The 18,938-nt window shown below is 39.7% G+C and overlaps 1 protein-coding gene across 5 annotated transcripts in view; it reads left to right on the top strand.

Annotated features, from left to right (window-relative positions):
• LOC109932288 (hepatocyte nuclear factor 4-gamma) overlaps positions 1 to 18,938 on the top strand; it is a 141,728-nt gene that overhangs the window by 111,119 nt on the left and 11,671 nt on the right. For 4 of the 5 annotated variants that reach the window (XM_048595814.1, XM_048595813.1, XM_048595812.1 and 1 more), the window contains exons 3-7: positions 1,363 to 1,457; positions 4,026 to 4,132; positions 7,653 to 7,811; positions 11,448 to 11,535; positions 11,671 to 11,823. In XM_048595814.1, the coding sequence (XP_048451771.1) occupies positions 1,363 to 1,457; positions 4,026 to 4,132; positions 7,653 to 7,811; positions 11,448 to 11,535; positions 11,671 to 11,823 (602 nt within the window). The remainder of the gene's footprint in view (positions 1 to 1,362; positions 1,458 to 4,025; positions 4,133 to 7,652; positions 7,812 to 11,447; positions 11,536 to 11,670; positions 11,824 to 18,938) is intronic. The other variant, XM_048595811.1, reaches the window with a different exon arrangement.

Here is an 18,938-nt window from a genome sequence, read left to right as displayed (position 1 = left end):
GGAGCAGAGAGCCTCTCTGCTCCTATGATGCTGCTTGGCCTGCTGTGTTCATCCAGCCCTGCACCTTGTTGTCTCGGATTCTCCAGCATCTGCAGTTCCTACTATCTCCGAGTCTGTATTTAGTTAGTTGAATAATATGTTAACTTTGAATCAGCCATAGTCAGTTTGTAATGGTGCTGATAGTTCCCTTGTTCCACATTATGGTTGGACCCTTTTTCACCAGTGTTCCATCCTATATTTCCGTTACTGCTTCAAATCGTCTTCCACAGTGTATTGGTCACGTGGGTTTTTGTCCAGTCATGTTTTCCAGTTTCTCCAGACTCTCTAAAGCAGGCTGTTGGAGTACTATGGGTACCTTATTTACATTATCATTACATTAAACATTCTCTCTTGTACACAGTTAGTGCAACAAAAGGGGTAAAAAATCAACTTGAGAAGTGATAAGGAAAGATTAGTGAATGAATAGACCAATATGCAATCTGCCTACCTTTCCTTTCCATTAACTTCAAACAGTCAAATGGACAATAACTGATGGTCAATCAACTATCCCTCATTTTGTAGCCCTGTCACAATTAAATGTTACCCTACAGTGAGTACAGCACTATTCATATCTGACATTTCTAATGCCAAGCACCACTGTTATATCCAAAGCCTCAAAACCTATCTGCCTGTTTCACAGATAAAGAACTACTCCTTTCCCATTTGGAGTGTATCTTTTCTGGTTATAGTGTCTACCGTTTGTTCCATAATGACCTTCTTGGCATGTATCAATTTTGACCCTAATCAAAGATCAGTAAAAGTTCAGGTAGGTGATTATCCTACAGAGGCATCTTTCTTTAGTATATTGACGCTCTGATAATTGAAAGCCTTATCCTGTTTGCATTTGAGCATTATTTCACTTCTGGGTTACTTACTTTGCTGCATCCTTGATCTTAATATCGTGTAATCTGCATATTTTGGAACTATAATTCACAACTTTCTTCCTTTTTATGCGTACAGTACACACTGCTGTTATTTTACAGTGATACAAACAATTTTCCTTTTAGACTGTTCGTGTCATGTTGACAATGTGGAGTACCCACTGGTTCCTTAAAATCCTTCCGATCACGTGGACTATTCTTGCCAAATACAGTAATTTTTTTAATACTTTGTTAACATAATCAGGGGAAGACGTCTATTCTCACGTTTGTCCACTACAGTTTGGTTAGTGTCTCCACTCATGATGTGGTTATAAATAAAGAAGAGCAACTTGACATTTTATCTTTTTAAGTTTCAAAACATATCTTTTTGAAGCCCTAATAACAGTCCTGACTGCATGTTCTGGTTCAAAGTTAGTTATGAATTTGCCATTTGACCCTGCAGATTTAATCGTCAATGTGTTGTTGACAAAGACAAGAGGAACCAATGCAGATATTGCAGATTGAGGAAATGTTTTCGAGCTGGCATGAAGAAAGAAGGTAAGGACAATGATGAGGTTTATCAGCTGGCCTGGGCTGTCTGAAAAGATTTGCTCCACCCTTGCACCTTTATGTAAAAATATTTATGCCTACTGATGGCCTGTAGAGGGCGATATACATGTGTTTCATGTCTCTTACTGGCATTCCCATTGGGACAGGTATTGGTGTAACATAGGTGTTAGCAGCTGGACGTGGAAACTTCCATTTGGAGTCTTGACACTCTATGCAGCCTGCAGAAATCAAAATTAGGATAGCAGCAAGCAGTTGAGGGAAGAACAGTGCTCAACTCTTCCATCACTCATTTCTAGGTTCACTATATCAGTTATCACTATTTTTATTACTCTGTACCCATATTCTCAGAGTGCAATGGTGCACAGCAGCAAATTAAGAAAAGAATGAGAATCTGCAACTTCACTCATTGAATTCCTATAGTGTGGAAGCAGGCCATTCAGCCCACATTGGCCCCTTGAAGAGCATCCCACCCCATTCCTGTAACCAAGTATTTCCCCATAGCTAATCCATTTAGCCTGAACAATTTAGCATGGCCAATCCACCTTACCTGCATGTATCTTTGGATTGTTGGAGGGAACCCATGCAGAGTGTGCAAACTCCACACAGTCAGCCAAGGCTGGAACTGAACCTAGATCCTTGGTGCTGTAAAGTAGCACTGCTAACCACCAAGCCACCTTGTGACTCTTATCCCTCTATAAGACACATAAAAGGAAATCAAACACGCTTCTGGCTGAGTAGCTTTGTTCTCATCAGCATTTTATTCAGTCCCGTGATTTTCATCTTGTTTCTCCTGTGCCACATCCATTGCAGATTTGTGAAAAAAGGAAAGAATCCATGAAATGACTGAGTCAGCTCTTGTGATTCAGGAAGTAAAGAATAGTTTGGAAGCTCGCGTCCATGCTGCTCTGAAGTTCTGAAGCATTAACCGTTTCTCTGTCCACCAATTCTGCTGCGTCTTTCCAGCAATTTCATTTCCAATCTCCAGCTTCTGCAGTATTTCGCTTTCAATTGATCCATATTGCAAGCTGTTGAGGTTTACCCCTTAATCCATGAGAATTGTAAAGAATGACTTAAACAAACATTGCTTGAATAAATTAGCAAGTGTGATCAAGCTCAGCATAAGCATGAAGGTAAAGAGTGAGTATGTTGCTTTTGCCAGCCATATTGAAGAAATGGGACATATTGCATCACTGTTCCTCAGTCCTGGGGTGACAGAATTGGCATATAGTGCTTGCATCATCTCCCTCCAGTTCTCTAAATCTGACCCTGCGGGTTGCAGTCTGCAGCCAGGGCAGCTAGCAGTGGGCATCATTCTGGAAAGGTAAGAGTTGATCAATCTCCAACCTCTTCTATTTCCGGAACTTCAAATTCTCGAAACAGCTGATCCAGACAGTTATTGAGCCTTGCAGAATCCCATCTGACATAACCTGTGTGCAGTGCCAGTCAAAATACAGGAAACCTGATGATGCTATGCCACTGACTCTAAGTTTGACCCATTCCAATGAGGCTGTTGGTGACCTGGCAGGTGCATTGTTGTTTGGAGCTTGGCTGTAGCCAATCCCGGTGTGACCCAATCATCTGGCCATAATGCCGAGAGCATATTGGAGCATTCTCATTGATTCCTGAACAGCTATCATTGAGTGACAATTCTCACCTGGAGAGAATTTGCAATTTTTGAGACTTGGGGTGAATTAATTCGATATAACTTTTCATCAGTCTCCAAAGCCTATTTGTTAGGGCTCAAAATGAAATGTGACCAGATACCTTTCAACAATGAATCAACAGGACATTACTTGTCAAATCGCATGTTGTGTCTACTAATCACCCTTAAATGATCAAATTTATGGCATTGTGTTGGCATATCTCAAAAGGAATGTTGCTCTTTAAATATTCCACATTGGCTGCTGAATTGGCGTATTCTGTCTCAGTTAAAATGAGATTGTTAAAGGGAAGGTAAGGTGTAGAGCTGCTTTGTTCCTGCAACAAACAGGTTCTCATCTCAACAAAAGGCTGGGCTCAAGATTATTTATTAAATGAGGCTTGTTACATTTAACATTCTTCTTATGCCATACCCACAAGTTAAGAACACCTAGTTCTTAATGGGATAATTTATCTTCTCCGTTGCTGCTGCTAATAATACCAGCATAATGTTATTGTGACGAGTAGCATAGCATAGGTATTTTTCCCAAAGTTTTAACAGAAACAGAACCTTTACAGAGCTCTATCAAAATTGACCTCATGCCATGTTTTAAGCTTAAATGCATGTTAATGTAAATAAAGGCATTTCTTAACAAAATGAATATTATGATCAGCAAAGAGGGATAATAAACATGGTTAATTAAAACACCTTCAGAGCTGATGCAGCAAATAACTGTGCTTATTATCTATGTAAAAAGATAGTGCTCCACATTAACAACTCTCAAGCTACCTGGGAGATGAATCTTCATAAGCGCAGCGTCAGGAACAAGTTTTTGTTCCTCAGCCATCTGTTAAAAGATTTTTTTTGATTTCAGAAAGTGTAATTGCTACGTAATGAAAAGAATGTTTCTTTCTCAGCTGTACAGAATGAACGAGATCGAATAAGTAACAGACGGAACAGCTATGAAAGCTGCAGCTCAACTTCTATCAACACATTGGCTCAGGCTGAACTTCTATCTCATCAGGTAGAGCAGACACAGTACAAAAACTAACTTCCCTTTATCTCCTGTTGTCACATTCAATCCTTCAGGCAAGACAAGTCTCCATAATTTCTCTTAGGGTTTTTTTGGATTGGCTATCATAACTTTGCCAAGGATCAGCTACAATATAGGGGAGGTGATGGTCTAACAGTAATATCGCGGGATGGTTTATCCAGAGACCCATGTAATGTTCTGGGGACCCAGGTTCAAATCCTGCCACAGCAGATAGTGAAATTTGAATTCAGTAAAGGTTAGGAGTCTAATGATGACCCTGAATCCATTGTTGGTTGTCAGGAAAAGCCCATCTGGTTCACTAACGTCTTTTAGCGAAGGAAACTGCCATCCTTACCTGGTCTGGCCTACATGTAACTCCAGACTCACAGCAATGTGGTTGACTCTTAACTGCAATAAATGCTGGCCCAGCTGGTGATGCCCTCATCCTGTGAATGGAAAAATACAAGACACACATTAAACAGATTTACTGTTGTACTTTTGTTCATGGCTGATGAAGAGAACTCCTGTGGAAAATGTTGTCACTTCTTTGATCATAATTTTAAATAGCATTTTTCAATTCAAAATTTGCTGTGAAATTTGATCTCATTATTTTTGAATAGACCAGCATCCTGTGAAGAAGTTTTGAAAGAAATGGAATGAAGAGAGGTCAAAGTTTAGATTGTCCCGATGTTGGGAAGATTCCACAGACCTTATTCCTGTTAAAATGACATTTCCAGCTGGTCCAATTTTTGTCAATTGGGGAAAGGTGCAGGACATGAGTCATTCAAACAGGAAACCTGAAAGCAGCAGGTGGCTTGAACTTAAACTCCATTTTGGCTAGTCAAAGGAGCATGACCCACAGTTTGGCTGTCATAACCAGTTAGAATAAATGTCAGCTCTCATGAAGGGCAGATAATGTCTGTTGAAGTCTTGTAAACTGAAGTCTCTTACATTCCCTTTTCTTTTAAACTTGGAAGAAAGTGTAGGCTGAAACTGCTAGTGAGAGTTGAAAGATACTCAGGCGAATTTTACAGCAGGTCACCTTCTTTCCCAACGCACCCCAGGGCAAAAGTTGGTCCTTATCTGGACAACTTTAAATCAAAACCACCCTATGGCAATAATAGCCATGCAGCGGCCCTTTAGGGAGAGACTTTTGGGGCTATTTAGTTGGTCGTTGTTGCTATCTAATGCTTTTGATGGTTAGAATCAGTGGTGCTTATATTCACCTGGATTTTGGACTAGGCAGTGAAGTGAAAAACCTCAAAGGAAACTGCCCACAAAGATCAAACAGTTTCTGTGGTGTGGGCTTTACCTTCCTATTGGCAGTTTAATCTGGCACCAAGTTAAGGGGATTCCCTGACATACAACAGCAATGATGTTACCAAGGCATACTGACAGCCAATGACATGGGAGTGTTCATACACAGCTAATCAGTCAGTTAAAAGCAACCCATAACTTTCTCTTTTACCTTAATTTTCAGGAAAAAAAGTAATTATGATTGGATTAACATTGAAGTTAAAATAAAGATAGACAAGTCAGCTGCATACAATTTTAATCATTATGGAGAAATTTGATACACAACAAATATAAAATTTGCTTTTTCAGGGTCAGTGAAGCTGTTTAACAGTAATTATGAAGTTAATAGGCCATTAAAAACTCAATTACACCTTCATTCAACATGTAATATTTGACAAGGGGTTTTGCAGTTTTACTAACAGCACTGTTGTGCAAGATTTTGTCAATTCATAGATTTCCCATTGATTGCCATCTGGCAAGACCTCTACATTGCCTCTGGAAAAAAAATAGATAGTGCATTCTAGACTTCTACATTTAGACTGTGAAGTTACTGCCTGTTTCACATTGAGTAGTGGCTCTGAACTTTGACAATTTTGTCATTGTTACCACATCAAAATCAGGGCCATTTTATGGCGGGTTCAAGATACAGAAAAAGAGTTATTCAAATTTGTGATTGTAATTTGGTACTTAGCCAATTTATCATAAGGCTGGAGGAGCAGCATAAATGTGTGAAAGCACAGCAGTGTTTTTTTCTGGCCTGTGCATACACCTCAATTTCTGATAATCAAACTTATTCTGTTATATATTATCATTGGTGTCACTGTTTTCTTCTGAGGTGACCACAGCCAGCCTTTAGTGAGGGGCACATGGCTTCCAAAAACAGTAGCACCATATCATAGAATCTCTACAGTGTGGAAACAGGCCCTTTGGCCCAACAAGTCCACACTGAACCTCAGTGCATCCCACCCAGACCCATCCCCCTATAACCCACACATCCCTGAACACTACAGGCAATTTAGTACAGCCAATCCACCTAACCTGCACATCTTTGGACTGTGGGAGGAAACTAGAGCAAATGCACACAGACATGGGGAGAATGTGCAAACTCCACACAGACAGATACCTGAGGCTGGAATTGAACCTGGGTCCCTGGTGCTGTGAGGCAGCAGTGCTAACCACCATGCCACTGTGCCACATCTTTCTCTGTTGCTGACAGCAGGGTTGTCATCAGTGACAGGGCAGCAGAGTGACTGAACCAGAATGCAAAACTCTGCATGAAGCTCTTTTGTCACTTAAAGAAAGGCACAGTTAGCCATGTTACACACAACATTCTTAATGTGCACAAATTATGTTACCAAAGCAAAAAAAATCAAATTACAGTTTGACCTACATACTGTAGTGCACTCCGAGGACAGAATACCAATACGGTTGTGTTTTGCTGGTTTTAAGCTGACAATGTAAAAAGTAACTTTTATGAAAATGCAGTTGTATAACATCCATGGGAGCTGCAATGTAAGTTGATCATTGTTAATTTATAATGAAATGTTTAACAATGGTATCCCATCTCTAAATTCCTAATTTTAGTTTTACCTTTTGAAGCCAGATAATTAATTTTCTCAACATAATTTTGAATGAAATCAGATGTTTGGCTTTTACCATGACAAAGCAAATAATAGGTGCACTCAATTAATATGCAACATGAGAATTGTTTTTTTAACAACACACACCAGTAAAAACACATTTGCCACAAAACGAAAATGATGAATCCTTTTTAATGGACTACATTTAAAAGATGAGGAATCAGTGCTCAGTGTTAAATGTTCCAAACAAGTTAATTAACTTTCAAAGACTTTGCTTGGTATGGTTTTATGACATTCTTTACAAACAAAACACTTTTTTTCTGGATGACTGAATTTTTATTTTGGCTTCATATTTTATTTTTCAGTGGTATCGTGCTACTAAAACATGAATCACTTTTTTCGAATTCAGAAACCTGTTTGCAGGTCCTTATAAGATCTCATTGCTGTCGGACAAACAACAGGCTGCAGATTTCCATTCACATTAGTCACAAGTGAAGCAAAAATAATCTCATTTGATTTTTTAATTATCTGCATGAATGCTTCTTTGGATCGTGTTCTGGGAACGGCAACTGCCTGTGAAAACAATTAACATTTCCTGAGCTGTAATTTAATTTGGTCCTGGTTTTGTTTCTCAGCAGATCTCACTGTCAGTTTCTGCAACAAGCACGGATATCACCACAAAGAAAATTGCTAGTATTAGTGATGTCTGCGAGTCAATGAAAGAACAGTTACTAGTTTTGGTGGAATGGGCAAAATACATTCCAGCTTTCTGTGAACTGCCATTAGATGATCAGGTGAAGTATGAATATTTTCAAACGTCATGTAACTTTGAACTGGAAAGATTTATATCAACTGACCTGAGTGTATATTTGATGTATGTATTTGCACTCAAACATCAATATGTGTGTATATCCATGCATATGAAATTTTTGTAATAAAGTCATTACAGAAAAGAAGGAGACTATTCAGCCCATCAAGCCCATGCTGGCTCTCTGTAGAACAATTCAGTCTCGTTCCCTGACTCAATCCCCAGAATCCTGCAAGTGTCTTTCCTTCAAAAACCCTCTCCAGTTTCTTTTTTAAGTCATTGATTGCTTCCACTGTCTAGGTATGTTTTGAAATTTCCCCCAATCTATTTGCAAGCCATAAATCAATAAATATTATTTTGAAAAGTGAAATAGGGGAGATTTTCTTAATATCCCAATTAAGGAAGTGGGGTATTCTTCCTGGATGATGATGCATCAAAAATATTTGATTTGGAAATTGTAATTCTGTCTACATTTGAAGGACATTTGGACACTATCTGAGTCAAAAATAATGCAAATCTGAGTAAATTCTGACTGATCAAAATAACAAGTAAGCTTGTAACCCTGTTCTCAAATATATGGATGATATGCCTTTGGTATGACAAATCCACTGAGGGTAGAAAATGCTATTGGCTACTGTTCAACAACTGAACTGTAATTTTAGTTACAAATTTATCCATGTTTCTTTAAATTTCCTGCAAAATGTTGGGACAGATAAAGTTGAAGAAATTGGTTTGATTGTAAGTTAAGCCAAAGTTCCATTTAGTTAAATTCTAGAGACTCTGGTATGATAACTCAGGTTTAGCATAGCTAAAGCAGTTCAAAGATGGAGCGACATAGCTGTGGGATCTGAAAATTCGAACTGGATACAGTGCTATTCTGTAAGGAATCTAAAACGTGGTTTAAAAAAAAATCATTGCAGTTCTACTTTTGTGATTATAAGAAGGCTTTGCATTAATGTAGTGCCTTTTACCACCCTAGGAAATTCAAAAGCACATTATTGTCAATGAACTAGTGCTTGGGGACTCTCGCAATGTTAATTAAAGTTTAAAAATAAAGATCATAACACAAAATGTTCTTCCTGCTTTCAAATTCTCTCTCACTTTATCTTACTTTCTACATCACTGTTTGGTCATCTAAGACCATGTATCCCTTTATATCCTCTGTGACAACCAATGCCTCTTCACCCATTCTCCATGGCCATGCAAAAATCCATGCTACTGTATGCCTCCAATCATCTCCATGGCCGTTTATAGTCCCTATACCAAAACAGGACATTGTGTGAGAACCTCTCTGACTATGTTGAGGGCATCTTGAAATCCAGTGTACAAGAAATCCCTAGCCTGTGTCGCGACACTACAGATTTCTTCCAGAAACTCAGCATCCACAGACCAATCGAAACAGGAACGTTCCTCATCACAGTGGACGTTTCAGTAGTCTACACCCGCATCTCCCATGACGACAGCATCGCTGCGACAGTCTCAATACTCGACACCAACAACTGCCACTTTCCAGGTGTCATCCTACAACTCAACTGCTTCATCCTCGAGCACAATGTCTTCACCTTCAGCAACCAGTTCTTCATCCAGACACATGGAACACCCATGGAGACCAGATTTGCTCCCCAATATGCAGTTTTCATGCACAAGTTCGAGCAAGGGTTCTTTGCTGCACAGGATCTCCAACCAATGCTATACACCAGATACATTGATGACATTTTCTTCCTTTGACTCATGGCAAGGAATCACTGAAACATTTACATAGTGATATCAACAAGTTTCATCCAACCATCAGACTTAACATGGATTACTGTTTCAGAATCAGTCTCATTCTTGGACACATGCATTTCCATTAAGGATGGACACCTCAGTACATCACTCTACTGCAAGTCTATGGATAACCTCATGATGCTGCGTTTCTCTAGCTTCCACCCTAAACATATTAAAGAAACCATCCCCTATGGACAAGCCTTACACATACACAGGATCTGCTTCTATGAGGAGGAACACGACAGACACCTGAAGGTGTTGAAGGACACCCTCATAAGAATGGGATACAATGCTCAACTTATCGATCGCTAGTTCCATCGTGCCACAGCGAAAAACCGTAGTAACCTGCTCAGAAGACAAACATGGGATATGACCGATAGGGTACCTTTCATCATCCAGTACTCAGTTCTGAAGAATTAAGGAATTAAAGTTCACCTGCAGTGGTGGGATTTGAATCTATGCTGTCAGAGTATTAATCTAGTCCTGTAGATTATTACCATCACCATAACACCACTGTCTCCCTTATTAAATGATAAATTGACCCCAGTTCTGAAAATACATGATTTTTAAGGATTCCATTTTCACTTAGGAATTTGTAAAGCTCATTCCACTGATCAGTGCACATCTCTAACAATGGAGGAAAGCTGATGTATCTCCCAAGTCTATTTCTGGAAGTCAAGGTGAAATTCAGAAACTGATTAGATTCTAACCTGCTTACTTGCCCGTCACTTAAATCTCTGGACAAATTATTCCCTAGTTCTCCAGTAGAAACAATAAAAGACTCTGCTACCTTGAGAAACCTGACCCCAAAAAGAAAATGGATTAGAGGATATTGGTAAAATGTTACCAATTGGTAAAACGTGTGCCAAGTATGTGATACTCTGCAGTATATACAAGCTACTGACAAATATTACATCATGGTAGGAGCATTTGTGGCTTTGTCATGAACAATAATGCAGCAATTGTTTTGCAAAAGCAGTAAACCTTCCTGCTTGAGTGCCTTTGATGTCTCAATCATAGTGTTGCAACAAGGTGCTTGGATTAGGGACCCATTATTTTTATTGTTGTGGGATTCTCCCTGAGGCTAACTCTGTGTAATTCTCATCTCTGACTGAGACTGGGATAACAATGGCATCATGGAAGATTGTTGATTTCATTCTTCTATTTTTGAGTAGTACATAATCTGGGACAGAAGTGCCAACAAGGATAAAGAGGGTACATGACATACAGAGCATCAAAGCCAAGATGGCCAAACCTGAAATAATTTAAATTGAACAAAATCATTTTTTTCTTTAGTTAAGCCATGAATTGCCCAATTGGAGTGATTTCAACTTGAGATTTGCTTTGGACCTGATCTTAATTGGAAGTTAAAAGAACAGCAATTGAGTTGGCTTGATTTACAATATCCTGTCCCACATTCTTTTTAGCTTGGCACCATTTTAAAATGGAAGTGTTATTTGTGGGATCCAAATGTTGCCAACGAAGCATAATAATTCTTGCTGACAGTATAAATTTATAGACAGGTTAAGAAAGAGCCATTAATTTATTTTGTTATTGTTTTTAAGTAAACCCATTGTGCTGTATACTGACTAACATCATAAATATTAATTTGGTTATGAGAAAAAAAGCCACTCAAAATTTCTTGGAGCCTCTGTAATTTTGGCTTCTCGATTAGTTTTAACTTTGATGATAGGGGTGAGAGTGGTGGTCACAGAATCAAACTGTTTGAAACTTAGAACCTTGATTAAACAAAAATAGCAATATTATTTACAATTGGCAGTGTGCAGGTTTAGAAATTATGTATTGGTTACACATAACATAGTTTTTTAACTTCCTTATCTATCTTGTGCATCAGGTTGCTTTGTTAAGAGCACATGCTGGGGAGCATTTACTACTTGGAGTGGCAAAACGATCCATGTTATACAAGGATGTCCTTTTACTAGGTAAAAATTCCTAACATTCATGTAGCTTATGGATAGCTTTTAAAATATGTCCTTTCCGTAAAACTAATACAATTACAATGAGCAAATCTTATCCAAATGGAATACAATACAAACTACTGATGCTGTTTTCAACAGGGAATGATTATGCCATACACCGCAACAGTCCAGAAATAGAAATTAGTCGCGTGGCAAATAGGATTTTGGATGAGTTGGTGCAGCCTTTCCAAGAAATTCAGATCGATGACAATGAATATGCCTGCTTGAAAGCAATTGTTTTCTTTGATCCAGGTCAGTACAAAGTTTCACATCAGAAACAATGTTCAGCATTGCATCAATGTGACAAGACATTGTTAGAGTCAAAAACAAAACTGCAGATGCTGGAATCCAAGGTAGACAAACCTACTACTCGTGTCCACCTATCACCACCATTCTGCTACCATCCACACACCTTTATCTGCAGCTCCCCCTGCCCCACATCCAGTTCTGAAGAAGGGTAATACCCAAAATGGTGACTTCTCCTTCTACAGATGCTGCCTGGCCTGCTATGTTTTTCCAGCCTCCTGTTTGTCTGACAAGACATTGTGTCTTCGGTTGGAAGTAGCAAATAGTCATTATAAATTCCAAATGCCTGAAGGTGAGGTTTGAATTGCTTCATTACCTTTTGATAATGAAACTGTTTCCTCAGTCATTAGAACTTTTCTTTTCCAAGTTGACACTCCTGGTGGGGAGCTTATCTACTGGGAACCCAAAGGAGGAATTCAGATAAGTCCTTTTCATGCCAGAATTCCCTGTAAGTGCTCAAACCTAACCAGACTCTGCATTAGGAGTGTAATTTTTGTCAGATGATATCTGTTGTAATTTGTCAGATTTTATTTCCTAAGCCTGATTTTGGAAATGTTTGGAAGTGTTAGAAATGCTTGGAAATGAGAAGGTGTCCCATCAGAAATTTGTGCTTTTGTGTTTGATTTACAGCATCTGCAGTTTTTTCAGTTTTTAATTAAGTGTCCCATCAGGTTCGATTTCCAACTTTTTGTGTTGGGGATGGGGTGGAGGGAGGCGAATGCAGGATTGAGCCCCGGCTGCTTCCTTAAATCTTAGACCCTACAGTCCTCACTCCCATCACCCACCTCCAATTTTCTTCTTGCCCCTGTGCAACTTATATCCCCACGTGCCTCATAATCCCCATGGTAAGTTACTGTCAACTCATGCCAACCCATGCCCACCACCCACTACCTTTTTTCCTAACATCCTCCATGCCAGCTCATCCAGTATCCTTTAGGAGCTATGTTAAGATGAAATAAATGTACAAATGTATCACTGTATGAATAAAACTTCCATTAATAAAAGCCCATAGAGGTGGGGGGAGCAATGGCCTAGTGGTATTATTGCTAGATTGTTAATCTAGAAACTCAGCTAATGTTCTAGAGACCTAGGTTCAAATCCTACCATGGCAGATGGTGCAATTTAATTTCAATAAAGAATCTGGAATTAAGGGTGTAATGATGACCATAAACCATTGTTGGTTGTCAGTAAAACCCATCTTGTTCACTAATGTCCTTCAGGGAAGGAAACTGCCATCCTAATCTGGTCTGGCCTGCATGTGACTGCAGACCCATAGCAATGTGGTTGACTGTGCTCTGGGCAATTAGGAATGGGTAATAAATGCTGGCCTAGCCAGAGACACCCACATCCCATGATTGAATTTTTAAAAAATGACAAAATCTTTAAAACCCTTCATTTGCATCATCACCTGTAAAAACAAACAAACTTGCATTCATTACTCCATATTGAATCTAGCTAATTCTGGAATATTTGAGCTATCAATCAAACTGTGAATTTAGGACACTCTGCTCATATAATTGCAGATTGTGGAAAGCAGTCAAACATTAAAAAGTATAGAATGATAGCCCTTTGAATAGTATCATCACTTGGTTATTGTAAATGATGAAACAGATTATTGTTCAACTCTCACAGGTAATTATTTTTCTAAAGGGCTGAAGATTTAAAAAAACTTGCCAGCTTAACAGTTCTGCAGATCTTATCCACCATTCAGGAGCATTTATATCTACCCTAAAAATTTGAAATTCTCACACAATGGGTTAAGGCCCATGTTACAGTAAAATTTTAGTTTGTTTGAACTCAACATTGAGTTCAAATGGCCCTGCTGATTCCAGGGCTCCTTCTTGTGAATCAGGACTTTGTCTTTCCCTGTAGTTAAAACACAATCTGTTTCAAATGAGTGTGGGACTTCCAAATTTGGCTCATCATGTTTAAAGTACATGAGAAATTAAGAAAGAGGATCAGGAGTAGGTCATTTAGTCTATCAAACCTGCCCCACCATTTATTAGAATCCTAGTCGATCTAACGCAGACTTCAACTGCTATTTCATGCCAGCTTCTCAGAGTACTCAACACTTCCAATGTTTCCACAATCTACCCACCTGTCCAAATATTTTCTGTGCTCTAGCCTCCACAAGTCTGAAGTAGAAAATTCCAGATGTTCGCTAGCCTCTGGAAGAATTAATTCCTTCACATCTCAATTTGATATGAGTGTCCCCTTATTCTGGAACTATATCCACTAGTTGAAGATTCCCCCAATATTAGAATCATCTTCTCAACAGCTATCCTGTCAAGCCCCCTCAGAATCTTACATGTTTCAATGAGATCACTCCTCATTCTTCTCAATTCTAAAGAATAAATGCAGAATCTATTTAGCTGTGCTTGATAAGGCAGCACCTTCATCCCAAGAATCAGCCAAATGACTCTCGAAGTACCTGCAATGACAATACATCCTTTTATTAAATACGGGAACAGTATTATTGGTGCGATCTCACTAACACCTTATACAATTATAAGTCTTCCCTGTTTTTAAACTCCAACCCCCTGACAATTACGGCCAACATTCCATTTGTCATTTTAATTACTTGCTGCCCACGTATGGTAACATTTTGTGTTTCATGTTTAAGAACACCCAGATCCCTCTGTGCTGCACATTTCTGGAGTCTCTCTCCATTTAAATAGTCTGACTTTTGATTCTTCCTAGCAAAGTACATTACCTTATGCTTTTCTACATTAAATTCCATCTGTCTATTGTTTGTACACCATCTCGCCCACCCCCCCCACACACACTAAAGTTAATTATCGCCTCTTTTGACTTCCTTATGTCCTCATCACAACATGATCTCTCAAATATTTTTGTATTGCCAACAAATTTTGATACATTACAATCTGCCTTTTCCTCCAAGTCATTGATATAGATAGTAAATAATTGAGGCACTCCACTTATTAAGTCTTTCCAATCTGGAAAAGACTCATTAATCCCAATTTTCTATCTTCTGTGTGTTAATCCTCTGCTCTAAGGAAAACCAACCCCAGTTTATCTAAGAGATAGCAAGAACTGCAGATGCTGGAGTCAGAGACAATAGAGTGTGGAGCTGGAGGAACACAGCAGGCCAGGCAGCATCTGAAGAGCAGGAAAATTGACGTTTCGGGTTGGGACCCTTCTTTAGAAACACCAACTTTGCTGTTCCTCTAATGCTGCCTGGCCTGCTGTGTTCCTCTAGCTCCACACTCTGTTGTCCCAGTCTATCTAATCTCCCTTTCTGACTTATACTCCCCAGCCCAGATAGCAACCTGGTAAATCTCCTCTGTATCCTCTCTAGTGCAGTCAGATACCTCCAGAACTGTACACGATCCTGTACTCTAGCTGTGGCTTAACCAATGTTTTATACAGTTCCAGCATCTCCTCCCTGCTCTTAAACTCTGTGCCTCATCTAACAAAGGCAAGTATCCCATCTGCTACCTTAACTGCTTTATTTACTTGTCCCACTACCTTAAGGGACTGGTGGACATGCACATCAAAGTCCCTGTAATCCTCAGTGGTCCCCAGGCTCCTACCACTATTCATGTGTTTCCCTGCAAACATTTGCTGCTCAAGTGGTCACCATGGGTCACATTTAACAGCTCCCACAAAGCTGAACACTTACAGAAGTCAGTATTCATGTTCTTGACTTCTCCTCAGTCAAGTGGAGCCATGTGATCTTCATCCATTTGAAAAGCTTTCACCCTCATCAATGAAATCAATTTGTACTGACATGCATGTATTGGGAAGCTAGCATTCCACACAGTTTTCTTCAAAGTAAGAAGATAAGAAATAGAAGCAGGCGCAGACTGTATGATCCCTACTGCCTGTTCTGTCATTCAATGTGATCATGGCTGATCTGCCTCAAATCAGTTGCCCACCTACAACACAAATCCCTTCATTGTACAAGAGACCAAAAATCTATTAATCGCAGCTATAACTTTATTCAATGATGAAGCATCTACAACCATCGATGGTCAAAATTTACAAAGATTTACCGTCCTCTGACTGAAGCAATGTATCCTCAGCTCAGTCCTAAATATCTATCTCTTTTCATTAGACTCTGCACTAGTGTTTTAGATTCGTCACAAAGGAAACAGTCAATTTTTTTTTTGTTATACTTTCATAGTATCTTGGTGTTATTGCTGTCAGGTTTGCCCAGCATTTTGTTGTTCAACTTTCATTGCCTTTGACTGATTGGCTTGTTCAGCCATGGTATCGGGATGATAAGAGTCAATTATATTGCTGAGGATCTGGAATCATATGTAGGCCAGACTGGGCAAGGATGGCAAGCAATGTCCCTGAAGGACATAAATGAATGAAATGGGTTTTATGACAATCAATGATCATTTCCTCGCCATCATTACTGGAACTAACTTTTACTTCCAGATATTCCAGATATTTCATCACTGTGATGGATTTGAACCTAGGTCACCATACCATTAGCCTATCCTCCAGATTGCCAGTCTACTGACATTACAAGCAACCCACTCCCCATAACTGGTTTTAATGGATCCCACTGGAGTGGGCATGATGGTGATGGTGATGGTGGTGCGGAACAGGAAATTATTGGGTGGGACTGGATGTTTGCCGATATAAATTCAGTGGGGGTAGGGAGTGGGAAGTTCTCGGCATAGAACTCCAGCTCACTAGCTGTTGGATGTCAATTAAGCCCATCATTGAGCTACTGAAATGCAATTTTCTCTGAACCAAGCAGAATTAAATGAGGGATTTAACAGGGCTTGCATCAGTCACCTCTGGCCCTCTAATAAGTCCCCTGCAGAAAGAAACACGGGGCTCCTGCCAGTTCTCGAATGTTTCTGGAACTGAATTCCACCCAACCTCTGTGTTGACTCTGTGAAGCCTCTTCATAATTTAGTGTGTTTATGAGATCTCTCTCATTCTTTGAAACTTCAGAGAGTATTCGGCCTCTTGTCACAGGACATTCCATTTATTTCTGGGACCAATCTTGTCAGCCATTGCCATTGTAGCATTTCCGATTCAAATTTATCCTGGTTTTACATATAAAGACCTTAAATGGTGCACAGTATTCCAAGCATAGTCTCACCAAAACGCTGTACAATTGCACCAAGACTTCCTTATTCTTGTCCTTCAATCCTCTTGTATAAAGAACAATATGTAGCTGCCTGCTAAATCTCCATATTCCTTATACATGTATGGCCCAGTCTGTCTCAACTTTTAAAAATTTTGTGTCTTTAGTCTTCTTTTCTATTCTCAATACGTAATGAATAACCTCACACTTCCCTACTCCGTCTGCCACCTCGCTGCCTACTCACTGAACCTGTCTGTATCTCTTTCCAGACTCTGTGTCCTCCTCTCCACTTTTATTCCCACCTAACCTTGAGTCCTCAGCAAATGTGGACACATTACACTCTGTCTCTTCACTTGAGTCATTGCTCTGGATGTTTAGAGGAGCTGCAGTCAGCATTGGATTATCGCTCTGTGCTCTGCAACAACACCATCCCGTACTTATTGCTGGGTCTTTCTGAAGCCAACTGTCCCAAAATGTGGAGGGCAGCATTCCCTGGAGAGTTTCATTGGATCACAGTAGAGCTGGGGAAGACCTTTTTTATGGAACTAGCTGCCGTATGGTAAGTTTAAATACCCAGTGTGAATGTTATTAATTATGAGAGTGGATAAATGGACGAATAGATAGGGTAGTAGTTGGATAGGATAGGTAAAATGTGTAGGTGTGTCAGGTAGTATTTGGGTGAGCAGGGGTGGTCAAGTTGGGAGCTACTCAGGAGGTAAGGTGGGTAATTGACTGGTAAGAGGTAGTCAGGTTATGGTGTTTGGTTGGGGGAGGAAGATGAGGCAGATCGGCAGTGGGGGTAGTGGGCATTCAGACTGGGTCAGGGGTCAAAAGTGGAGTCAGGGGATCAATGTGAGTAACTGGGGAATCAATTGTGACGTTTCCCAGGGCAAGATTTTAATCAGTCTAAGGTATTCTGTATATCTGCCCTGGTAGGTGTGTCAGACTGTCCAAATTCTCCAACTCTAGCTTGGAGGTTCCCAGGAAATAGAGGAATTGCCTGATGGAAGTTCACCTTTCCTGGTTAATTCTCGCAGTGATCAGCACATCATGGCCTCCGCCAAGTCCTGACTCATATCTCCGGTTATATGTTTGGTCTCCAACAATCCAGAGACTGGGTCATTAATTACAGATTATAAGAAGCTGAGGTCCTGGAACTGATCCATTTCTCTTCCTTTCAACATAGTTAAAGACACTCCTACTGTCCATCTCAATATTACTTGCACATTTACCTTTAAAGTTTGTTTTCTTCCTTTTTTGGTGATCTTTATTGGTTTTTAGACCTTTCACAATCATCTGGATTCTCACTAATCTTTGCCATATTGTATGTTTCACCTTTAAATTTGATGCTTCTGCGAACTTCCCTGGTTAACCATGATTGGCTTCTCCTCTCCCTAGAAACCTTCTTTCTCACTGGGATACATTTTTGTTGTGGGCCATGAGCTATTTTGTTAAATATCTGCCATTATCCCTCAAATGCCTTTGATGCCAAATTCCTTTCCCAGTCCACTCCAGCTCAGTCTGCCACCATTCCTCTGCAATTACCCTTATTTAAGTTTAGCACAGTTGTTTCTGATCCAAGGGCCTACTTTGGACTGAAAGTTAAATTCTACAATGTTATAGTCACTGTTTTCAAGGGGATCTTTTAGTCTGAGATCATTGATTAAACCCATCTCAATATTCGTCACCCCATCTAAAATAGCCTGACTCCTGGTTGGATCCACAATTTGTCAGTCTATGAAACTGCCCTGAATTCTTCCTCATGTAAGACTCTGCCAAATTGACTTTCTAAATCTAAGAAAGATTAAAGTCACCCATGACTTTCAGCTCTATGCAGAGTCATCCAGACTCAAAACGTTAGCTTGTTCTCTCTCCACGGATGCTGCCAAACCAGCTGTGAGTTCCAGCATATTTTGTTTTCAGTACAGATTCTGGCATCTGCAGTAATTTGGTTCTGAAAGTCATCCATGTTTTATAAACTGGCCTTTTC

This window comes from Rhincodon typus, chromosome 4 (assembly GCF_021869965.1).
Source record: "Rhincodon typus isolate 14 chromosome 4, sRhiTyp1.1, whole genome shotgun sequence".
Taxonomy (NCBI): Eukaryota; Metazoa; Chordata; class Chondrichthyes; order Orectolobiformes; family Rhincodontidae; genus Rhincodon; species Rhincodon typus.
This window is presented reverse-complemented; position numbering and strand designations above follow the sequence as displayed.